The sequence below is a fragment of the Panthera uncia genome, assembly GCF_023721935.1.
Source record: "Panthera uncia isolate 11264 chromosome A3 unlocalized genomic scaffold, Puncia_PCG_1.0 HiC_scaffold_12, whole genome shotgun sequence".
Taxonomy (NCBI): Eukaryota; Metazoa; Chordata; class Mammalia; order Carnivora; family Felidae; genus Panthera; species Panthera uncia.
In genome coordinates, this window is record NW_026057579.1 from 1634743 (window position 1) to 1660223 (window position 25481).

The following is a 25481-nucleotide window of genomic DNA, read 5'->3' on the forward strand; positions in this document are numbered from 1 at the left end:
TTCAATATGTGGGTGTTATATTCAAAGGTTCCTAGGAAGTTTAACTTTAAAAAACAAAACAAAACATGAGTATCAGTGTATCTTTACATTCCTAACATTCTAGGTGGTTCAGCGTTCAGTGTGAATGCACAGTCTTTTTAGCCTCTACTTAAATTAACATATGATTTTTCTCTCTTAACCTGTTTTGGTGAATTATAGTAATTTTCTGACATTGAAATATCCTTGTATTTATATGATAATCTAATTAATCCTGGTGATTATTTTCTATAGATACTAACTTTAATTTGTTGATATTTTATATAAGAATTTTCCATCTATGTTCATGAGCCTCATTTATGTATACTTTCCCTTTCTTGTATTCTCTTGGTTCAGATATGATAATAGGTTTTTGCAAGTTTTATAAAATGCTTCAGATATTTTTCCATTTTTCCTGAGTTCTGGAACCATGAATATAACATAGGAATTATATGTTCTCTGAAAATTGGTACAACTAAGTTATCCCTAGGGATTGTTTTCCAGATTAATAGTTAACTGTGTAATAAAGGTCCTCTACACCCCCACTTACTTTAAAAATCTGAGATGCCTATTTCTGGGGTAGATATATTTGTATCTTCTGCTTCTATTACAGATTGTCAAAATTTTCCCATAGTTCTGATATTTAGTCTTACCAATGTTCTCAGAGTGATACTAGTTCAAGAGTGTTTATTATCTTTGTGGACTTTATCCTTTATTAATATAAAATCCTTTTCTCTTTTGAAGCTTTTGTTTCCAATTACATTAACATTTCTATATTGTTTTCCTTCTATCACTATTTGATTTGTAAACCTTTTCACTTTATATTTTCAAGCTTTTTGCGTCATTATTGAGTCTGCTTGAGGTGAAGTTATAGCTGGATTTTGTTTTTAATCCAGTGTTTCTTTTAAAAATTAGCCCATTTATATTTATTGTAAATACTGATGTTGGGTTTACTTCTCTCGTCTTATTTTTTCTATTTACTATACTTTCATCTTGCTTCCTTTTCTTTTCTTGTTCTCATTTCTGACTTTTGTTGGACTGGATAAGTTTTCTTTGTTCCATTCCCCCCCTTTTTAATGGTCTGCAAATTACAAACCCAATTTAATTCTTCAGTGTTTATACTTAAATTTAAAAACTTAATGTCATATATTCAGAACATCTATATTAAAAATTAACATCTGGAATTAACCTGTATCTATACTTCTTTGAATACATTTCTGAACTTTTTCTGATTTTCAGTTTTCACACTTGTAAAATTGGGAGTTTGAGTTCTTCACTTAATCTTCATTTAAAGATTAAATGTGATGCCATGTCAAGCACCATCCTTTATTAAGTAAGAGGTCTTCAATTCCTTCATTCATTTCTTTTCATTCAACCAAAAAACTTCAGGTCCAAAAGACACAATCACCTTTCATCTCCTTTGTCCTTCAAAGTCACCTCTTCATATTTCTTGCACCATTATGGCCTTCCTCTAGTCTTTCAATTGCTTTATAAGACTCAGAATATCATCCCACCCTCCCTCTACATAAAAAAAAAATCCCATTCTGCATTGTACTGAATGGACTCTTTTGCTCTAGTTTAACGAACGTCATTTCCCAATGATTCCATGCCTTTCTTCATTTTTCCTTCAAAATGGCGGACTTTAGACGTTCCACGAATAGCACCACGTGCGCCTGCGCCTCCCGCGGCCATTTCGCCCAGCAGCCCAAACTCCAGCCCCCTGCTCCACGAAGCGCCTGCGCAAGAGCCTTCAGAGCACAGTGGCTCCTCCCTCTAGCTGAGTACGCTTGAAACCGCACGTTCCCGTCCCTTCCCTCCCCCGCTGACTCTGCACCGCCCTCACCCCTTTCCTGTGAGATTCTTCCGCCAAGTGGAAAGTCCACCTTCCGTCGACAGCCTACGCAATTGAAGAGCAATCCAATAGGCACCTACGGCCCTGGGGCTTGTCATTCAGTCTTATCAATGCACCACTGCAATTTTTCTCTGGCCCCTAAAGTTGATAAGCGATTTCGCGGGACTTTTTTGCATCCCGTGGGCAACAAATGGAAAGAATGGCTGTGGCGGAGGGATCTCTCGCTTACGCTCTGTGTACTTTAACCTAATGGGGGTCGTCCGGGAGTCGGAAGGGGGAGGGGAGAGGGAGGAGGCAGCCAAGGAATTGTTTTTTTCTCTCGCCCCGCCTGCGCCAGGCCGGCCAATGGCGGCGGGCTGTTTACCCACGAGCCTCGCCCAGCTCCTCGAACTAGGCCAATGAGCGGCGGCAGCGGCTCCGAGGGGGCGGCTCCGAGAGGCTGTGCGTGTCTTGTGAGAGCTCTTGAACCAAGTCAGAGCTAGAGCTGGGCGGCTGGAAACGGCGGCCGCCGCTGGTGACTCAGGGAGGCAGGAGGCGGGGTAAGAGCGCCGCGGCCTCGGCTGAGGGGAGAGGAGGAAGAAAGATGAAGGCGCGGAGCCCGCGGCCCTGCCGCCCCCGCGCCGCGGCGCACGCCGGGACAACGGACGCCCGGGGGTCCGCGGCCGGGGAAAGCGCGGTGTCGGGGCGGGGCGGCGGGGCAAGTGCGGAACCGCGGGCTCGCCCCTCCCGCGGGGCCGCCCGGGGCGGGGACACGGCCGCCCGGGACGGGCTCTTGCTTCGGGCCTTTTCTTCCCCGGGGTGGGGGGGCGAACACTTTAAAATCCGCGTAAGCTGCAAATAATTCTCCCCTCACTCTGTCTGCGTTTGGGTTTAAGGTTTTGGAAAAGCGAAACTTGGGAGAATGAGGGTCACGCGGCGCTTGGGCCCGTGTTTGCGGTGGGGGAGGGATCCGGGGGGCGGGGGAGGACGCGGGTGTAGAGACAGGGTGTTGGGGTCTTGCCTGGAACCGGCCGCCGCCGTCTGGGGTCTCGTCTTTTCGAGCGCGGTTAGGCTCCCTCCCTCCGCCCTCGCTTCCCCCGCGTCCTCTCTTCCCGGCCCCCTCCCACCGACAGCCCCCGTTGCATTTTGTTTTTGTATTTTTGCAGGGAGGAGCCCTTCCTGCAGGCGTGGAAACCATGGTGCTCACGCTCGGAGAAAGTTGGCCAGTATTGGTGGGGAAGCGATTCCTCAGTCTGTCCGCCGCCGACGGCAGCGACGGCGGCCACGACAGCTGGGACGTGGAGCGCGTCGCCGAGTGGCCCTGGCTCTCTGGGACCATTCGAGCCGTCTCCCACACCGACGTTACCAAGAAGGATCTGAAGGTAAAACCAGCTCCCGGGCCTCAGCTGTTGGACGTTTCGTAGTTACCTTGGTAACGAGACAGCCAGCGGCCCCACTCCCCTTTTCAGAAAAGGGCGACCAGAAAGTTGGCATCTGATCTGAAGGTGCAGAAGACTAGACCTTGAAAGTCTTTGAAATGGTCGTGTAGAGCCGAGGTGTGTTTGGCCTCCAGTTGCCCGTGTTTAATGACGGCCTTGGGGTTGCTCAGACATGCTTCGTTATTGCCCGCGCCGTGCCCTACTAGGACCGTAGCAGTGTTTCTCCGAAGGGGGGGCATGGTTAATATTGGATTCGTCAGGTAGGTGATGTTAGGAATCATTAGGAATTGAGGGCTAGTGTTTTCGGGTGGATTTTTTGGTCTGCTCCTCTTAATTTCTTCACCCAACTTGTTAAACTTTTAGCCGTGTTGGAAATGAAGTGTGAGTGAAGAGGGAGGAGCTTAGTTCTGTTTGGCATATTAGGGTGGGTGCTTGTCCGTATATGGCGGGTCAGAGTGGAAGTGGGTTCCTGGTCCTCTGATGAGTTTGTAGGTAGGTGTGGGCTATGACCATATATGGAGGGCGGGGGTGGAGCCACCCCTTATTTGGTGTGTTAGAGGAATGGCTTTGAAGCACACTTTGGTGTTCGCGGGGAGGGAGAGAAATGAGAACAAGTGTGGACAGTGACTTTTCATCAGAACGACGCTCAGAATCTTTTTCAGTTAGATCATTTCAAAAAGAGGTGAATTTTGATTATACTCCCTTGTAGAAGTATTGGTGGCAAAGGATTGTCTGGGAACAACCAGTAAAGAAGCCATTCCACCAACAAAGACTCCTTTGTGCAAAAATAACTGGAGAAAGGTCCCTAACAAAGACTCCAAAGTGGTGGCAACTTGAAGGAAGCTTGTTAGAAGAGGAGAGATTTCCACCCTGGGTAGTGGATATGTTTCAGTATCTTCACTTGGTCATCACTGCTTTTTCTTGAGAACGATGTTCAAATTGGGAAGCAAGTTTTAGCATCAGCAGCTGAATACATGTTGATTTCGGACACACCGTTCATTTGAACACTTTAAGGCGACCGTACATGTGCAAGCCAGTTTTAGTCTGCAGAGGGTTGTTGGATGTGTGGTTCTGTATTTTTAAAGCTTCCAGGGTGCCTTGGCTTCATGTTGAAATGGATGACTGTTGAGCACTTAGCCACGTGCCAGGCATCATGCTGAACACTTCATAGCCGTGATCTGATTAATCCTTACAGCAGCTCTGTGGGAGTAGGTACTAATATTGCCCCATTTTACAGACAAAAATATCAGGGCTGGGGAAGATTAAGTCACAAAGGTCACATAGAAATTGGCATAGCCTGTGTTCTAACCCAGGAAGTTTTGACACCTGAGCCCACCCTCTTTACCATTATGTTCCCTGTGCCACCAAAGGACTCCTTCAGACACTGTGGAGTTTGTTTTTTCTCCTCCTTTTCATTACTCCTAGCAAACTGGGTGTTGCTGTTTATAGAAAGAAAGTAGAGTGGCACAAGGATGGCCAACCTATTTGTTTTAGGCTAATAACCTTTTTCCATAAAGTGGGCTTTGTGTACCAGATTTCAGTCATAGTTGTTGTGGTTTATTTCACTTGCCAAGTAAAATGTTCTCTAGTGCATTTGTTTTTATCTGATTTGAATGGAAACAAGATTTAAGTCCTTATTTTTTTGGCAGATGATGACAGACTAGGTGTTCCCTTCCCCCACAGGACCCAATTATAGACCTGTTGGATTAAGAAGGCAATCTAGGAGGTCATTTTTATGTGTTCTTTTTAATCTCCCACCTTCCTGCCACCCCAAATCTTTGAGGTGGTGGTAATATCTTCATTTTCAGAATGAGGAAGTAGATTGGGGAAAGGAGTCTTGTCCAGATTTGCATAGTTAGCTACTAAATGATAGAGGGAGGATTTGAATCTAGGTTTGGCTGTGTCTTTTCCATTGCACTAAAGTGCCTCACCTGAGGATAAACAGGGATTTTAATTTCAATCCCTTTAATACAGTTTTAACTATATTTGATTTTTGCTTTACCTGCAGACTTCGTAATTCAGCTTTAATGTAAGGTACAAATTCTGTGATTTTTTTTTTGTATCTAGTCATAATTCATCATTATGTTCCTTAATTGAGTAGCAGATGGCTTAAGTTTAAGGGCATATTGTATTAGCAAACACAGAATTTCAGAACACTGGAACCAAATTGTGCTGGGGAAATACAGGCAGGAACTAGTAAGTAGCTATGACCATGCTTACACTTGGGCTTAAGGATCCTGGGTTTTGCGGGGGGGGGGGGGGGGGGGGGGGGGGGGGGAATGGGACTTGGGGCTAAAATGTATATAAATGAATAAGATTCAAGTAGTATGCAACTGTTTTGGCATCGGTAGAAATAAAGTTTGTCTAGACTGATTTGCTGTTAGTTGAGGATGATGATAAAGCCAAGGCTTGTTAACTTTGTTTCACCTAGAGAGAGACTTTATAACAAAGTCACTTGGGTACATTATGTCTAGTTGTTGATTATATAGAGTCAAAGTGAAGACATAACAAGGAGTAAATATTTAGTATGTGGCACCTAATTGAATCCTCACAAATATCCTAGATGGTAAACCACATTTTTTAGTGTTAGAAATTGAGGCTTGAAGAAGTTAAATAACTTGACCAAGTTTGTCTCTAGATCTTAAGCACTAGGCAGTTAATAGAGTGAGATTAAAGCACTTTATTTTGCTATCCTTAGCACTTAGATCGCTTGGCATGTAATATTTGCTGAAATATTTGAATAAATGGAAGGAATCAAAATTATTCTACACTGAAAAGCAGCTTTAGAAATGTACTAATGGAGCAGTGTCATTCTCTTTCTCTGGAATAACAACAAATCTTTATTAGGTGTGGTTATAAGAACCTCTTTTTATACTACTCTTCCTACAGGTGGCTTTGGGTTTGTTCATTATGCATGTTGGGAATGGCCTCCTTCCCCAACTTGTCTGTCTAGGTCTTTTCCTTCCTTTGAAGTTACCTTATCCTTGAGTCTTCTGCTCTTAGTCCTTCGGGATATCCTTAGCAGATGAGTAGTACTTGCCATCTCCATATACTATTTCCTGCTGTTAAACCTTTTTGGCAGTTGGGTGCTTTGACCAGTGCCTAGCCTTTTCATCCTTACATACAGTTGGAATTTGCATGTTGATAGATTCTGCTGCCAGTCAAACCATGTAAAATGAGAAAGTCCTAACAGTGTAATAAAATCTGTTTATCCCCCATAATTGAGCGCTAGACTGGGATTTTAAACGCTTATTTATTTATTTTTGAGAGAGAACTCCAGCAGGGGAGGAGCAGAGAGAGAAGAAGACACTGAATCTGAAGCAGGCTCCAGGCTCTGAGCTGTCAGTGCAGAGCTGGACACAGGGCTCAAACTCATGAACTGTGAGATCGTGACCTGAGCCGAAGTCAGACGCTTAACCGACTGAACCACCGAGGCGCCCCTAGACTCCGAGATTTTAGACAAGTATTATATTTAGGTGTAAGAAGACCTAATCAGAAGCGTAATGAAATAATTTTCTAATTTGTGGAGTAGTGAAATAAGTGGTATTCTACATTGTAGTGCTGGGCATAGAATAGATATGTCAAAACTTGCCTATAAACCATGCCATTCTGTAAGTACCTACCGTTAACTTAGAAATATTTCACTTGGCCTTTCTGATGGTTTTCTTAATCATATACTCAGGTGATATTAGTTTGATTAGATATAAAGAGATTTTCTGTTGGGGAAAAATTAACTTGAAATAATTAGTTTGAAATAGTCCAGTTTCTGGTCCAGATATTTAATAGACGAATAAGGTACACATTTATAAAATGTCGTAATTAAAAGAAGAGCAAATTTGTTAATGATTTGTAGTGAGTACCGATAGGACTCTTTTTGGCTTTTGGAATCAGATAGCATAAATAACATCTCCTTTGTGGACCAAAAGAACATGGGGGAATAACAGTATAAATGAGAACTAGTTTTATCGATAAGTTTGCAGAAGCTTGGTCAAGTCACTTCAGTTCCCCCCGAATTTGAATTTTTATTGGTGTGTCTTTTTATATAAATTTTTGCTTAGGAGGCTTTGGTGGTAGAAGGTCCCTTATGTAGAGAACCTCAAGCTTCAAGGCACAAATGAAAGGTATATGTGGTTATGAGAAGAAACTTTTGAAAAAATGTTGAAAAGAGCTCACAACTTATTGGTTTCATTATATTTTAAGTCACCTTTTAAACTAAAGTTAATATGAATTTTTGACCATGTAAGCTAACACTCCAAAATCACAAAGTAAGTTATTTTTTAAGGAGCTAAACTTAATTTTTTAATTACTCAAAAATTAGGATATAAAGAGGGAGGGGCCCTGTCTAAATTTTGGGTTAAGGTTGATTGTAAGCTTTATAGGTGGTGGTTGGATAAGAATTGTGATGTTGCTTAAGTTTTGGGAAGCCACTGAATATCTTAATCCTTTACTTTTTTTTGTCTTTGTTTCTTAGTTTTTTGCTGAATAGATACTGGATAATCATATTTAAGATCTTTCCACCACTACTAAGTGAACTGATACCTTGATAAATTAAGATTTGAATTCCCATGGAGCTTTTAAGGCTACCTAGTCTCCGTGGCAGATGCTTTACATACATTGTCTTAAAAATCTATATTAAAGTTCAGTGATGGGTAGATGTTAGTACTTTCATTTTGAAGCTAGCAAAACCAGTTTCAAAGAGCTTAGATTTTAGTAGGGGTTCTTAACCTGCCAGGCAGGCTAATTGGTTTTCTTTGTAATACTATGTATCTTATTTTATGCAAGTAAAATCATTCTAAGAAAGCTTCAGCATAGCTGGGATTCAAACCCAGATTTCTCTGGTGCTGTAGTTTATATATGCTCATTCCTCTTACACATTGATGGGAAAACTCTGCCATCTAAAGCTAGTTTGGGTTTGGAGTTGATGTGATGTGGGGCAGAAAGACTATCCAATTTAGGGGAGCTATCAGAGGACCTGGATTCTGGTGGCTGGGGAGGCAGGAAGATGAGCAGTCTCTGAACAGCTCTGTGAAGGACCATTTGATTAGGTATAGTGATGGATGGGGTGGGTAGAACCAAAGAGAGAGTACACACACAGGGCCTTGGCACATAGTAGGTGTTCACACATTTGGATGTATTCTGTGATAACTGCAAGATTAAAAGTCTGCCATGCCAAGAAGATATGCATCTTCTCAGGAGAAGTTGCCTGGGAAGTTAGGGATGTAGATTTTACTGTTGGGGGAGGAGGATAGGATGGATTTTAAATTTCATTGATTTTTAAAGATTGATATTCTAAGGCCATGAAACTGGAGAAGGTTTAGGATTGGGGCTATAGTGGTATACCAGTTGGGAATGTCCTGCCTGCTAAGTGGTTTAGAGTAAACAGAAGGTAAGAGCCCAATTCAGAGAGACATTTATTCATTCAACAAGTATTTGAGTACTGACTGGGGACTGGATGCCAGTGAAATACAACAGTTAAGTAAAAACAGATGCAGACTTTGACATATTAGAATTTATGTCGATCAGTCAGCCACAAGTAAATAATTCAAAGTGTGGGTCAGTGTTAGGAAGGAAAAGTATAGGGCTTTGAGTGCAATGAACAAGGGAACTCTCTTCTGAGGGGTGGAGGAGGCTCTTTGAAGGTAAGGTAAAGCTTCTTGGAGGAAAGGATTTTTTTAATCGTGTTCTGACAGATGAATGGAAGTTAACTAAATTTTTTTTTTTAATTAAAAGTTGAAAAGGGAGATATGATTATCTGTGAACTTATGAACAGAGTTGGCATGTTTATTAACTAGTTCTTTGAAACCAAAAACGAGAGGCTGCTTTAGTAGGAGAGGGGATTTTAAATCAAATTTAAAAAAGTGATTTTTACACCACGTATTGAGGAAGTTTAACTCTGGGGTCAATTTATCAACTATTTGCTTCTGTATTTAGCAAAGTAGTCTTTGACTCCAAACTCCCAGTTTATTCAACTGAAAGGGATATTGAGGATATGCTCTCTACTAGGCCTAGTGTTAAGTCCTGTGAATACCAAAGGGATTGAAAAGCAAGTTGTGGATTATGGTGAATGGGTGGGGGTGCTCATCTTAGGCCCACAAGCAGCGTCAATTTAAAATTACAATGACCTGCAGTAAGTACTTTTTTTAGGGTTTCAAATTTCTTTCTTTTGGTTCTTAAAGTTCTGATGTCTAACATATGTAAAAACTTTCCACAGGGGGGGTTCTTGTTGTATGTATGGGCTTCCTAGAAGTTATTTTGGGGGGCAGAGATTGGCCTCCAAAACCCTTGGCTGCTGCTTCCCAAAGTGATTTGGGAGCCAGAGCTTGATGGTTAGATTAACATGTCAGACTGGTTTATGTGGACTGCGAAGGGAAGTAAGAGTGGGAAAGAGGGACAGCAAACACTCAGATATTCAGATTAAAGATTCAAGTAGAATAATGGCATAATTCAAAGTTGGCATTTTTCGTGTTTATTTTGTTAATCAAATCTGATTTTTTTTTTTTTTTTTACTTCTGTTTGTCTAGGTGTGCGTAGAGTTTGACGGGGAATCTTGGAGGAAGAGAAGATGGATAGAAGTCTACAGCCTTCTAAGGAGAGCATTTTTAGTAGAACATAACTTGGTTTTGGCTGAACGAAAGTCTCCTGAAATTTCTGAACGAGTTGTTCAGTGGCCTGCAATAGTGAGTAGAACTTGGGCTTATGAGAAGAGGGTATTTAATTGGTTATGTGTGAAACAAGGGAAATGGATATGTAGTGCCTATATTTGGCATCTGGAGAATAATAGTACAGAAACATGACAGTGTAGGGGAGTTAGAAGAGCATCTGGGATCTCCTGTCAGCCCCCCTGCGAGGAATTCTGGAAGTCTAGGCCCTTGACTTTCTCAGCTCTATTTCTTCACTTGAAAAATGGGGATGGTCATATGGGTAATGTCTAGGTCAGAAGTCAGAAATCAGCAGTTGTATATGGACATACAGATCTGTTTGGCTTGACCCTCATAGTGTTTTAAGAAAATTTGAATTAGTTGTCTGCTTATGAAATGGGGAGAGTATACCTTAAAATCTGGCTGTTGCCTGGCTCCTGTAGAGAGTTGCCAGTCTTGGCCTCATGATCCCTAAGGTTCTCTCTGAGTCATAATATTCTTTGGCTCTGAAGGTACTGGTAGTCAGTACCATTTCCATATCATAAGTCTGGTGTAGTTGGAATACGAGAGTGATCACAGGGTCTGGAGAAGACAGTTCAGGTTTTGTGAGACATAGGGCTTAATGGTGGAAGGGTCAGATTTAGACAGTTGTGGAAAGGCCAGGAAGGTGACTGAAAGGCTGACCAGATTGTGAAGAGCCAAGTCTGCTGTGTTAGCAAAGTTAAGATTTTGTCTGTAGGTGAGAACAGCTACTGGAGGTTTTTGAGTAATGTAGGGTTTTGGTTAAAGTTATATTTTGTCTTTGTATTTTTCCACCCCAGCTATTAAGAATTGGCTAAAAACATGGTTCTGTATCCTCAGAAAAATGTATATACACAATTTTTTGCATAAATTTTAGAGAAGCTGTATATCTTTGGGCCCAGACTTCTATGTTAATGAGTCCCAAATGTGTATCTGGTTTAAATGATTGACTTTTGGATAAAAATTGTGTGATATTATGGTTGCATAAATAGTCGTTATTGGGATACTGGCAGTAAATAAAAAAAACTTAATGGTTTTATCTCTTTCTGTATGTGTGGAGAATTGCTAGTCCCCATTTTCAGAGTTATGCTGACAGCAGTTGTGATGCCAAAACATTTTCTTTTGTTTTGCTATAGGTGTACAAGTCTCTGTTGGACAAAGCTGGTTTGGGATCCATAACGTCTATTCGCTTTCTGGGAGATCAGCAAAGAGTATTTCTTTCTAAAGACCTCCTGAAGCCTATACAGGTAAAACATAAAAACAATATTAAACTCTAAAGATAGAAATACAGAGTCTTTTAAGACAAGAACTAAAATACTGATGTTGATTGCTCTAATTCGAACAGCTATCTAACAGAAAAGGACCCATCCCAGCAGTTAGTTGTTAGGCATCATCCCTCAGTGTTAGCCATTCGGTTGGTGCTATCCATTTGGTCTTGGAAGGACAGAGAAACTATGGTTGGGGTGTGTGTGTGTGTGTGTGTGTGCGTGCGCATGTGCGCATATGTATGGAAACACCTAGGTGATACAAAAATAATTTTAAAAAGATTGGTTCTCGTTCATATATATATATATACACACACACACACGAGTATATATCCATATATGGCAGTTGTTATTTTATGTATCCTGTATTATTTGGGAAGTTGCCTATTTGCTAAAATATATTTGTAACGTTCAGATCAGTACTTCGGCACTTTCATGGTCATCAGACATTGGCAGGGTGGCAAAAAATTTGAGTTGCCTGACAAATGTTCCCAACTGAGGTTGAATAAAGTGATGTTCTGCCTTCTTGTTTCATCTCTTATACTGTAACAAGTATCCTTTCTGAGGTCTAATTAGTGCTGAATTTTTATGTTTTTTTTTTTTTTTCTTTTTTACTGTAATTTGTGGTTTTACTACACCAACTATAGTGCTGAAGTACTGTCTCGTCTTCCTAAGTGCAAGAAGGCTGTGATGTGTCTTAGGGAAGAAATACATTTGTTAGAGAAGTTTTATTCAGCCATGAGTTATAATGCTGTTGGCTGTGATTTCCAAGTTAATAATGCAGTAACGTATATTAAATAATGTGTTTTCTAGCACGCGCATGTGAGCACACATACACGCACACACACACATAAAACAAGGTTATATATAGGTCGGTTGATGAAATTGTGACCCAGAGGCTCAAAGGAACCTAACCTTATCTTTCCACTAGGAGCAGTGGTTCACTATTCACTATTCCAGTGTTTGTGTGGACTTAATAAACATAATTACAATGAATAATGAGAATTGAGAGCACATGCATGTGTGTTCTTTCCAATTAGCTTGCAAAACCCCCACCCTTTTCTTCACAACATTTAGGCTCTTGGGTCTTGCTTATATGTGATTATTTTCCTCATGAAAATGTTCGCAGAGAGGGGGAAAGAACATATAGATTATTTCCAGATTACTACCTTGGGAATAGAGTTGGTCATGTCATATCATTTGTCTTTTAGAGGTCATTTATGAAACTTAATCCCCTTTATCCACATCCATTTGGTGACCTGACTTGTTTCTGTGAACTGTTGTTAAAAGACAGTTTAGGGTCAATGGTCATTGCCATTGATGTGCCTGTGTTGGAAAACACAAAGCACGGGCTTTCTCACTAACGTCTCATTTCTGTATCCTGAAGGTGAGTGAAAACAAGGTCCACATTCTGAACCTTATTTTACAATGATTAAACAGAACAAAAAAAGGTGCTTTTGCTTAAGTTAATTTCAGATGCAGGTTACCTTCGTGATGTTCAGATAGCCATGTTGATGTTTTATTTGCCTTAAAAGGAAGAATGCCTTGCTCTTAAGGACCAAGGAACATACAGGAGGGGCTTTGGGTATCTTGCTTTACTTAGTGATAGAGTAGTTTTTACTTCTCAGCATTGTTTTCTGGACAGTTGTGTTTTGCATCTTTTGTATATCCAAGCTTTTTAGTCAAAGCAGAACTCATAATTTTGTTTCTTAAGATGGAAAAAGCAAAATCTAGATCAGTAAGTTTTTATTCTCAGGAAGGTGCACCATGGCTATCATTGTGAATATTGCTAGTAATATTAATTGAGGTAGATTATGATGTGTGCTCTTGACTTTTACTGGTGATAATAGTGGCCCAAGCTTAGTGCTTCAGGACATTCTCTTGTAGATGTGGGTAGTTACATCCAGTTGCTACTGTATGAAACTGTGTTGGGAGATGTTATTAGTGCAGTAGAATGCTTGCCCTATATAATACACAGAGAACCTGAAAATCATTTGGCATATATAGAAGTTGGAATTGAAACTTAAGGTCTGTTTTTTGGATTGAATTTGACTTATTTATCTGTGGGTAAGAAGACAAAATACCCAGGTCAGTCATCTGGCACTAAAACTTTCCTGGGCAGAGTAGAATTATTCTACCTTGTTTAAGAGCCATTTGTGACTGTCCCTAGTAATGTGCATTTTATCTCTTAATAAGAATTGGAGCACACATTTACATTTTTTTTTTTTTTTTTGAAATTGCAGCAGCATGAGGGGAAAAAAAAACAACCGTAAATGGTTCATTCTGATAATTAATGTTGAGCTCTTCTGAAGACCCTAGGTTAAGTCTAATGTTATTTGGCTTAAGAAATGCATTTTTCCAGCATGGCCTCTCTAAAAGACTAGTTTTCCCAGTGGGAGGAATGGATGAACTAATTTTGGCCACTGTGTATCCATTTCAGTGTCAGAAAAGTGTGAAGCCCTGATATTAGAAGAGCTTCTGTGCTGTATAGTTTGTGTTCAGCAGGTTATTTGTATTGACATTTTCTGTATACATTTATCATAACTTAGTGTGCACACAAAGCCAGAAGACTGTGGAATAGCGCCCAAAATGGAGCTGCTGCCAAGAATTGAGTGTTTCAAAACTGGCTTGCTGAAAACTTAATGCTATTCATTCAGATTTTGTCTCTCCCATACCTCCCTTTACCATTTGTAAACAAAAATGCATTTGGAATTTTAGTTGGGTTAAATCAATCTGTGTGGTGATTTGTTAAAAACAATTTCAGCAAATTGACTCTACATATCCGTGTGTTTCTATGTGTGTGTCTTTTGCCCCTGGGAAATCCTTGGATTGACCATCTAGTTTATTATATTTTCCGTAGTCAAAGTTGTGTCATACTTAAAATTATGCTTTGAGCCACTCCTTAGTATTTGTCATGCTCTTAGCTTGGGGTGACTTCACTTTAGTCTCCCTATACCTGTGATCATTTGATGCATTCCTACTATTTGACCTTTTCAGTTCATTGGAGTTGCAGTGGTTTGGTGCCATCAAATGGCTACTGACAGTACTTAAACATTAAGCTGATTGAAATATCCACTGGAATTTAACGCTTCTTATTTGTTACCTTAAAATCTTCCATTTTTCAGGATGTAAACAATCTTCGACTTTCCCTTATGGATAATCAGAATGTCAGTAAAGAATTTCAAGCTTTGATTGTGAAACATTTGGATGAAAGCCATCTTTTACAAGGTATATAGATTATCTGTTGATGATAGTTCATGAGTTGACAAATAATTAGTTTGTAAGAAACTACATTTTAGTCCTCATTCATTGAAATTTCTAATTTTTTAGTAATTGCTTTCTTCATGCAACTAGATGATTGAAGGACTTTATATATTCAAAAGCCTCTGAAATTTGGAAAGCTCAGGGCTTATGTGAAAACTAGTAAAGTAGGTATTAAAAAAGCTCAGATGTATTTTGACATGGAATTTGATATGTTTGAAATTTCAGTCTTATAAAATTAATGAAACATGAATGTGGTAATCCTGATCTTCCCATATACTGTTACTGAGTTTCCTGGTCAATTTTACAGTTTTTTAAGTTCTGTTTAGGCAGTTCTGTTGGGGTTTCTGAATTTGGATCCCCTAAAACTCTGCACAGGAAAGTAAGTTTGGGTTCAGTGAGCTACCTGGATTCTGCTTGGTCTCCTACAAATGGTAGAATAAATATATTGCCACTTTTAGGTAAATTAATAGGAAAGTGGAATAAAAAGTTTAAAATAAAATTAAAAATTTCTCCTAGCTTTTCTGAAATGTCTGTCTTCTCGTGTTTATAGCAGTATCTTTTACTGTTTATTTTTGTCTACTGATTTTTTTAAAGACTTGAGAAAAGATTATCCTGGATGTTGGTGTGTTGGGAGATAATGCAGATTGCTCTAAGGATTTTTTTTTTTTCAGGTGACAAAAACTTAGTTGGTTCAGAAGTAAAAATTTATAGCTTGGACCCATCGACTCAGTGGTTTTCTGCAACAATTGTAAACGGAAACCCAGCATCAAAAACTCTGCAAGTCAACTGTGAGGAGGTAAAATAGGATGCTAATTGCCTGTAAGATAACCTGACAGAGAAAGATAATTCTAAAAAAGAATTATAATATCTTATAGGAGTTAAATAGTTTTATTATCTTTGTATTAAAAGAGTAGAAAGAGAAATATCATGATTGTTTTATTTAAAAGAAATTATTTGTAAGAAGCTCTTCTTGTATGTTAACAGAACTAATTTCTGGTATGTTTCTGAGCGTTTTTAAGTTTCCCAGTATCTTTGTTTTATTTATTTTTAAGATTCCAGCACTGAAAATTGTTGATCCATCACTGATTCATGTTGAAGTTGTGCATGATAATTTTGGGACATGTGGTAAGATACTGTTTGATTAAAGCCTTTGTTCTCCTTCTGACCTTTCCTCTTTCTCCTTTGCATGTTAAGAGAAACAGGGAAGCCAACTTACTTATTTTTAAATATTTTAGGTAATTCCACAAAAATTGGAGCCGTAAAACGCAAGTCTTCTGAGAATAATGGAAGCCTAGTTTCCAAACAAGCAAAATCTTGCTCTGAGGTAACCTTATGTTTGTCACTTGTGTCAGAGTTTCCTGAACTCTAATGGTGCGTGGCCAGTTTGTTTGGTGGTTATAAAGCTTTCTTCTGTGCTGTTCTACGCTGTGTTGTCTGCTCTTCTTTGCTATTTCCAGATCTTGGCCATAATTTCTACACTCAAGCAGATGGAGATAATATAAGTTTCTGGTTAACTATTTTTTGTGTAAAACGTGTATTATTTTTTGATATTTGCTGAAAATGCTCAATAGATTTGACAGTTTTCATCCATAAGGAGTGTTTTTGAGGGTAAGCTGAGTTGTGTGTATCAAATTGGAAGAAGGCCTGGCACGAGAGAAGGGGAGGAACCTTAGAATTCTGAGTAGGTGTTGAAATAGGACTCCTCCCTCCTTGGTAATAGGTTTGATTGGTAATTTATGATTGGTTAAACAGACATGCTAGATTTTTAAAGGAAGTGTTGGTTTGCCATAACAAATTTCTGCCCAGAAAAGTATAGGCTTGTATGAATGCCACTGTGAGTTCAAGTACTGGATTTAATTCTATTCTGAAATAGTAAGGATTTAGATCAAGAAACTTAAGCCTGTTTGTCTTTGAGGTGAGTTGAATCCTTAGGACCTATTACAATACACATAACTTTTTTACAGCTTAGGTAAAAGCTCACACAGCTGTGTATCCAAATGCACTCATGTTACAGGGACAAAAACACCTTTGTGATGCTCTGCTCCAGGCTGGAGCTTAGATTTTGAAAATGGACCAAGTTGGTATTAAGATTGTTGGCAGCACTTTAGAGGGAACTTTGGGGTCTGCAGGAATAAGGCAAGTAAGGCATGGTAGTGGGCCAGAGTCAGTTAATGCATCCAGGGTTCTGTATCGGGGCCCAGTGGACTACAACAACATCAAGTAGAACCAAAGCAAGTGCTGTGCTACACAAAAAAAATTTAAGAATCTGCGTGGCTAGGATGATTGCCTTTCCTGAGTCTTAAGCCTGTGAACAGGCAATAGGAACTTTGACACTTGACCAAAAACTTTGTAAACCAAGGTATATAATATTGTCTTCCTTCCAAGTGTGTAGGCCTGACTTTAGGTTGTCCAGGAAACAATGAAGAGGTAATTATTGGAAATTAGTATTACTACTTTCATTTTTGCTTTTAAGTTTACAAGGGGGAAGTAATGTAGTAGGGAGTGATTATTGTATCTTAGAGTTAAGCTCACAGAGGATATTGTCGAGTAATCCACAGTATCAGCAGCTGAGAGAGAAACAGAGTAGAACCTGTGAGGTTATTAGCAGTCTTGGGTCCCAGAGGTAATAAAGGCCAGTTTGGAGAAGTTGATTGGGTGTAGCCTGACATGGAGAATACATCAGTATAAATAGTTGGTGAGATGAAAAGGAGAACCACATGATGTTGTGTTGAGGAGAGGCCAGAGAATAGGAAATGGCATCCTGACAGATCATTGAAGAATCAGCCTGGGGTGCAGGCAGAGGACTGGGGTCAGAGGGAACTCCTGTGGAAGAAGGTGCCACAGGAGTGGCACATGTTCCTTACCACATGTCCCAACCTGATAAATGTCAGGTTTATCAGTGATGGGACAGATAGGTGAGCAAGTAGATGTATAGCCTTCAAGGAGACACCTGTAAAATGTGGTAACATATATGTCTATAAGTGATCCTGTCTGCCTGACTCCTACTGTTCAAGGGCAGGAAGCATGTCTTTTTGATCTCTGATAGCATTTTGTCCAGCTCAGTAGGTTTGTGTGCTGCTGAACTGATTGTTGGGCACAGTACAGGCTATTTTTGAAAAGAGCCTGAACGTTGGCTAGGAGATAAGTTCCCATAACCTATTTGAGCTTAATTTCTGCATCTAAATTGAGAAACTAAATTTGATGATTTAAAAATGTCTGTTTCAGCTCTTAAACTTTGTACTAGTCAAATTCTCATTTTAAAGGAAATTGGGATGATAGATTTGGCTGGAGATGGGTATTGGCTTTTTATTATTTTTATTGTAACACTTTTTCTCCTTTATACTGCATTTATTTGTCAAATGAAGATTCTCACATTAAAAAAAAAGTTGTTTAAAAATATTTAGTTAGCCCAGAAAAACGCTAAAGAAGTGTCACTTATTCACATTTTGGAATACCTGTCCTTCTACTGTTTTTTGTTTTTCATTTTTTCCTGTATAATCATGGAGGCCTTTAAACAAAACAAAACAAACTAAAAACCATAGCGTTTTGTAGCCTCCTTGATTCCTTTCCAGTGTGTTGGGAATATTTTTCCGTATGTGTAAATATTCTTTTTTGTTCTGGGTGGTTCTTGTAATCAGGCAAATTTTGGAAACAGTGGCTGGGGCTAGATTTTAAGAGAGCTAGAGAGGTATAGGAAGAAGTGAGGAAAGAAAGAGTTCACTTAAATGTGGGAGTGAAAGGTGAGTATAGTAACATACTTGGCACACATCTCACCGTGTTTGCACTTCCCAGATGTGTTGGACTGGCACAGAGTTTACTTTTAAGGTGGTCTTTGGAAAACAGGAGTTTGGGATTAGGTAGACGAGACTCTGGATTGCATTGGTGAATACTTTTGGACAGAATAAACCTGTTTGCCAGTAACAGCTGGCTCCTTGAAGGTCTTCTCTGCCTAGCAGACTATTCCTCAGAGTTAGGACATTGCTTGGTTAATTGAGAGAGTCTGCTGAGTAGTGTGAGCCAGCAGTGTCCTTTTTAGAATACCATCATACACTCAATTATATTATCTCCGTCTGCTGGCAGGGAGGAACTATTGCCATGACTGGTATAGAAGACCTTCAGGGAAAACTCTTCAGGTAAGAAGAAACCTTGACCCTTGTCAAGTCAGAGGCCAGTGCAGTGATGTGCACGTGAAGATGGGTTTTGAAATTGGAGCCCTATCCCTGTTGAGCGTATTTCAGTTTCTAAAAGGAAAAGCTTCCTAAGTTATGTATTTGTTATACATGGTGACTGCCCTGAGAAAATTTTCATCTTTCTGCTTTCAGTCAGCTAATCTGTGTGCCAGGCATCATGGTGAAGGACAGCCCTGTAAAATAGGCGTCATTATTCTCATTTACAGTTGAGGAAACTGAACTCGGAGAGGTTAAATAATGTGCTAGGAAGTGTCAGAGACCAGATTCAGACCAAGGTCTGCCACCAAAGCCCAGTACCCTTAGGCACTGTGCTGGTGTTGCCATTCCTCTCCAAATCTTTTCCTTGGTATGGTGAGTCACCACTGTAAAACAGCAGATTCCTGCTTCATTCCCTCTGTCCTTCCATCCGTCTTTCCAACAGATATTTACTGAATACTAAATATCTGCTAGACATTGGTGAGTATTACTGTCAGTCATAGGACTGACCTAGCTGTTTTGAAATATTAAGTCCTAACGGCATCATTCATTCATGCATTCCACCAGTCTTATTTGAGCATCTGCTGTGTGCCTTGTTTTATAAGGTTTAACAGTGGACACAAGATCAGGGTCTGCCTGTAGGTGTGTATGATTCCTTGTGAGGAGACTGACAATAAAAAAGTATCTTAAATAAAGGAACTTTGACAGTGCAGTGTCCTAAAGCAATGGCGGGTACAAACAAACATAGAAATATGATGAAGCATAGTGGGATGCTTTTTGGGGCACTGCTTTGGAAAGAGTAATCAGAGGTTCTGAGGAGGTGACAGTAGAACAGATTTGAGAGTGAAGGGATGGAACCAGTCAGCCACATGAAAACTATGCAGAGGGAATGAATGGCAAGTAAGAAGGTGCAGGCAAGAAAGAGTTTAGACCGGAAATGAAGCCAATGTATTTGGAACACTGTGAACAAGTAGAATGAGAGGATCGGGAAGGTTGGTAGAGACCAGACCACACAGAACTCTTCCAGGCAATGGAGTGCCATGATCTGATTGCTTTATATGTTACAGATTGGTCTGTGGTAGGATACATTTTGGGTAGGAGGCAGACCATTTGGACAAACGTGGAGGGATGTCAGGCCAGTTAGAAGACCCATTGTAATCCCACGTGGGGGGAAAATGGTGGTAGTGGTGGAATGTAAAGAAATTGGTTAGATTCTGTAAATATTTTGGAAATAGAGGCAGGATTTACTGGTCCATTGATTGGATTTAGGAAATGAGATGGAGGGTTTTTGTTTTTGTTTTTGTTTTACTTAAGCAGCTCAATGGCTGTTGTACAGAATAAAAGTTTATGCAATCTAAATTTCTTCAGTGTGTTACTCTAGGTTTGCAATCAAAATTGCTCTCAAGAAAGTAGTTTAAAAAAAGGTATGTATTAGCATATCAACTCTAAACATAATTCAGAACAAGGAAGGCGGTATGAGGGAAGATCCTTGGTAAAAGTGAGCCTCAAGTAAGCATTTTGAAATGACTTGGCAATTAAACTTTGGGAGGGTAATCGTTTTATAGGCGATTACTAGAGAATTACGAAACTGAGTCAAAAAGGACTTTCAGGACTTCTCTAACTTCCTCAGCTTAATGATTAGGAAACTGAGGCTCAGAGAACCGAAGTTGACCATCCCAAGAATATTCTTAGAATAGCCAAAGCCTCCCCACCTCCAAAGAAATTTTTCTGGGGAACACTAAGTTAACACTTAACCAAAATTGAGTTGACTGAAGTAGTATAATATACGAGCAGATAATTTTATATTTTCATATAGTTTGAAACTGTGCCAAAACTTTGACAGTGATTCAGTAGATTTTTATTTTTCAGATATTTCTGTTTAGCATATATTAGACAGTTTTTTTGAGGCTGCCAGAGTTAAATGTCTGAGAAAGATTCATGAGTAGACTGAATGTAAATCAATATATTCAGAATGGTGAAGTTTTAAAAACTAAGGGAGGTTGTACCTCAAATTTTAGAAGCTAATCTCTAGAAGATGAAGAAACTTTGAAGATTCCTGCGGTTTAGATTTGGTGGTAAGATAAATGTAGAAGTCATTGTGGAAGGGGAAGGGCACAGGACTTAAAGTTTAAAGCCCATGCAAAGAGGCTGGTGATCAAGCGGAATAATTTCCTCTGGTTTCGTTGAAGACTGGTCACGGGGAGTTGAGTTTAATCCCTTCCTTTTTCCCTGGTGGGAAGTTGACGTGTGTGGATAGTAGAAACTGGAAAGAAGAGGGTCCATTATTATATTTTTGTGAAGATAAAACTTCTTGAAAAGAGAAGGTGTCCCAACTTTGTCCCACAGGCTTGTCACGACTTGATATTTTTTGCAGCTTACGGTTGCCTTTGTGACTTGAAGAGCCACATAAGAGCAAGAACCATGTTCTCAACTTTATTGCATTGTAGAGGCTTACCCTGGTACCCAGTAGGCACCACTGCCTACAGGAGTCCTAGTGGTCTGGTCCCCTGCCAGCCTGTGCAGTAAGTGCACTTCACATGCGAAACTGAGTGCATGTGAAGCTGCCACCGTTTAAAGACTGTCACTTGAAAGCTCACTTTTGTGCATCACATTTTTAAAGTAATTGCCACATGGCTGCATTTTCCTGACATAATGATTCAGAGGTCTGTAAAAGATCAGCCGGTGATCTTTTATAGGAAGACTCTAGCTTTATGAAAAGCTGGGATGATTTAACAGCCTTCAGATACAAGTCCTTAATTTTGTGACTTTTCAGTTGTTTTAACTGTTTTGTGCTTTTTGTTTGGAAATGGTGTTGTGCTTGTTTAGTATTAAACCAGGCAAATAAATGTGAATCTTGCTAGGACTTCACAATTCTCCAACTAGTTACTTTCCTTTTAATATCTGTTGGTTTGCTATCTTTTTAGGCCTCTCCTAGTATGTGTCCTGTACAGTCTGTGCCCACAACGGTTTTTAAGGAGATCCTGCTTGGCTGTACGGCAGCAACCCCACCTAGTAAGGACCCGAGGCAGCAGAGCACTCCTCAGGCTGCCAACTCGCCACCCAATCTTGGAGCAAAAATTCCTCAAGGGTAAGTAGGGATATTTGTTAAAGATGTTTAGTCATAGTAGGAGAAAAATGATTTCAGCCGTAGTCGCTGTGTCTGAGCTTAACCATTGCTCTGGTGGCAAGACTTAACCTGCATTCCGTGGTTCATAGGGTGTTAGTACAGCTACGTTCGGCATCATGACCTGCCATTCCTCACATCTCAGGTTATCCACAGAGGTTTTTCATTAGAGTTTTCAAATCGGTCAGGTGCCTTTTTGGAGGTGAAAAGGGAAATAGGCATATAGAACGATGTGGAAAACGTTTTTAAAAAGTGAAGATGTGAGGAAAGGGCAACTTTCTTCACTTGATGCAGTGAGAATGGTCAGTTGAAATACTGTAGACAGTTGCAGAATAAACGTCTGCTGTGACGAAAAGGGAGCGGAGTGGTTGTATGTGGAAGACTGAGGTCAGTGGGAGTGTGCAGAACACGGAGACATGGTGATAAGAGAGTAGTTCTTACTAGTCCAGACCTCAAGTATAGGCGGCGGCAGATAAAATATTAAGTCATAGAAATGAGGATGCGGTAGCTGTAGGAGGAATAGGTAACTAGTTTATAGGTGAAAAAAATGAATAAGAAATGTAAAGTGTAATCAGAGAGTTGAAGTGGCTACAAGGTTACAGAGAGAAGAGTTTTAAAGGAAAACTCTTAGAAGGGGTGGCAGCCTGTGCAGGCAGCGGATAAAGACCTAAGATACAGGTCAGAGAGACAACGATGTAGAAAGGTGGGTTTGGAAGACTGTTGCAATAAGGTGGAAGACTGGTTGAGCACATTGCTTCCTTGGGAGGAAAGTGGGCTGCCTGGGATGAGCTTGGAAGGTGGCCACAGAGCAGTCAGATGGAAGGAGGAACAGTCTTTGGGTAGAAAAAGGGAACAGTAAGAAGTTTGGTGCTACCCAAGCAAAATGTCTCACGTGAGTACTTAAATGAAGAAGTTCTTGGGGCACCTGGCTGGCTCAGTCAGTAGTGCCTGTGGCTCTTGATCCTCAGGATCGTGAGTTCAATCCCCACGTTGGGCGTAAAGCTTACTTAAAGAAAAGAAAATCTTCTCAAGGAGGAAATCCTGTGTTAGAGACAGAGAAAAAAAAGTATAATAGGAAAAAAAGGAAAAAAAGGAAAAAGTATAATAGGAAAAAAAAGGAAAAGGAAAAAGTATAATAGGAAAAAAAAACTTTATGTTTTGCTGGGGAAAAAACTTTAAGATGAATTTCAGAGAAACAAAAGTTCTTTAAGGATGCTTCCTATTAAGGTAGGGGATAGGAGAAATACCCCATCATTTTGTGAGCAAGCACGTAATTAGTTGAATTTTCAGTTGCTTTGGGTCTTGATCACTAACCAAACAGGAAGGGAATTATCCAGTGTCAGAGTCAGTGACATGTTGTTTGTAGCTGGACTGGGTTTTGTGCTGCTGGTGGTTTTGGTTGCATGAGCTACTGTGTGCTTTAAGGGAAAGCTAAGTTTCGTTATACTGTGAAATAGAACTAACCTGAAGTAGTTAGAGATTTATGAGCATATATAGATAGGATTTAGGATTGTATTTTTCTAAGTGTTTAGGATATTTTTGCAGAGCCATTGACTGATTATCTTTAACTCCAGCTCACAGAAACCTATCCTTCATTCTCTAAAATAAGCAGTTTCTTTTCTCTCTCAATAGTGGTTGCCTTAAGGTACCAAACAATTGTTTTTGGGCAGTAGAGGAGTGATAAAAGAGACCTAGATGCTAGTTTTTTGTATTCTCTTTTTCAGATGTCATAAACAGATTTTACCAGAAGAACTTTCTTCCTGTCTAAATACAAAGCCTGAAATACTGAGAACAAAACCAGATGTTGTCTGCAAAGTAGGATTGCTGTCTTCAAAGTTCTCTCAGATTGGAACTGGAGACTTAAAACCCCTTAGTGAACCAAAAGGTAGCTGTACCCAGCTGAAGACTAGCACTGATCAGGAAAACCAGTCGGAATCGGTTTCTCAATCATCGACTGGCCTTCCTAAGGAGTGCTCACCTACAAAGCCTTCTTCTACGGCAGAATTAGAAATTGCCAGTACTCCTGAACTGCAGAAGCACCTAGAATATACGCCTTCCACATCTGATGTCCTTTCAGATAAGCCAGAGGAGAAAGCAGGTGTCAATAGTAATAGCTTTAATAGTTGTGTGGAAAAAAAGATAGAATCTTCAACTTTAGGATGCCGGTCACAGAATTTGAAGGAATCTTCAGTAAAAATAGATAATGAAAACTGTTGTACAAGAAACAACAGTAAAATCCAGAATGGTGAGTGTTTCTACAAGTCTTTATTGGTAGAAGCTGAGAGATGGTAGTGGGTACATATATGTCTCCTTACTTTATGAGAAGATAATATGAAAGTGACTATAGCAAAAGTTCACATAATTGGGAAAGTTAAAGGAGAAAAGTAGCATCCTAAAATCTTCTTAGAAATGATTACTATGAATATTTTAGTGTACCTGGTTCCATGTGTATTAGAAGTACAGATAAACTATAACACAAATGGGTTTATACCAACAATTTTATCCTGTGAATTAGTGTAAGTGTCTATCAACCTTTCAGAGGCTGTACGGATTCCATTATATATGCATTTATTAGATGACTTAACTGGTTCCTACTAGATGGGTAATTAGGCGGTTCCCAATTTCTGGTTGTAAGAAAATAATTTTGAAACACAACCCAAAGTAATCTGATGATTATTTTATCTTAAGCTTATCACTGATTTTTTGGTAGCATCCAGATGGAGTGTTAGAGATGATCGACACTTTATGCTCATGCAGGTAATTCAGATCTGCAATGTATTTTTAAAGACAGAATTTATACTAGCACCTCTAGAAAAGGGACTTTTGGTTAAAGATTTTAAGGACAGGGCTATAACACCGGGCAGTCTCCTTGCCTAAGGGGAAATCCTGCTGCACCTACAATTTAAAACTATGTGCTAGCATACCTTATTTTTTATTATTATTTTTTTTTGTACTTTGCTTTATTGCACTTTGCAGATACTGCAGTTTTAACTTATTGAAGGTTTGTGGCAACCCTTTGTCAAGAAATCTGTTGGCACCATTTTCCCAACAATATTTGCTCACTTCTAGTCTATATGTCACGTTTTGGTAATTCTTGTGGTATTTCCGACTTTTTCATTATTACCATATTTGTTATGATTGTGATGAGTAATCTTTATGTTGCTGTTGTAATTGTTTGGGGGCACCTCAAACTGCACCCATATGAGATGGCGAACTTAGTTGACAGCATGTTGCGTTTGTTCTGACTGCTCCACCAGCCAACCATTTCCTCATCTCTCTTCCTCTCTTCAGGCCTGCATATTCTTTGAGACACAAAATTAGTGAAATGAGGCCCAATAATAACCCTGCAGCGGCCTCTTCAGTGTTAAAGGGAAAGGAAGAGTCACACGTCTCTCACTTAAATCAAAAGCTAGAAATGGTTAGGCTTAGTGAGGAAGGCACGCTCAAAGCCAAGATAAAGCTAGGCCTGTTGTGCCAGACAGGCAAGCTGCGGAATGCAAAGTAAAAATTCTTGAAGGCGATGAAAAGTACTACTACAGTGAACACAAATGATAAGAAAGTAAAACAACCTTATTGCTGACTTGGAGACCGTTTTAGTGGTCTGGATGGAAGAGCAAACCAACCACGACATTCCTTTAAGTCCAGAGCAAGGTCATTATTCTCTTCAATTCTCTGAAGGCTAAGAGGTGTGAGGAAGCTGCAGAAAAGTTTGAAGCTA

The 25481-nt window shown here is 39.8% G+C and overlaps 1 protein-coding gene across 2 annotated transcripts in view; it reads left to right on the top strand.

The window, feature by feature from the left end:
• The first annotated feature begins 2173 nt into the window (after positions 1–2173).
• Positions 2174–25481, top strand: part of KDM3A (lysine demethylase 3A) — a 58750-nt gene continuing 35442 nt past the window's right edge. The window contains exons 1-10 of one of the 2 annotated variants that reach the window (XM_049651823.1): positions 2174–2406; positions 3013–3228; positions 9807–9962; positions 11081–11191; positions 14335–14437; positions 15145–15269; positions 15526–15598; positions 15709–15797; positions 21564–21727; positions 23488–24008. In XM_049651823.1, the coding sequence (XP_049507780.1) occupies positions 3043–3228; positions 9807–9962; positions 11081–11191; positions 14335–14437; positions 15145–15269; positions 15526–15598; positions 15709–15797; positions 21564–21727; positions 23488–24008 (1528 nt within the window). In that variant the 5' untranslated portion in view covers positions 2174–2406; positions 3013–3042. The remainder of the gene's footprint in view (positions 2407–3012; positions 3229–9806; positions 9963–11080; positions 11192–14334; positions 14438–15144; positions 15270–15525; positions 15599–15708; positions 15798–21563; positions 21728–23487; positions 24009–25481) is intronic. The other variant, XM_049651822.1, reaches the window with a different exon arrangement.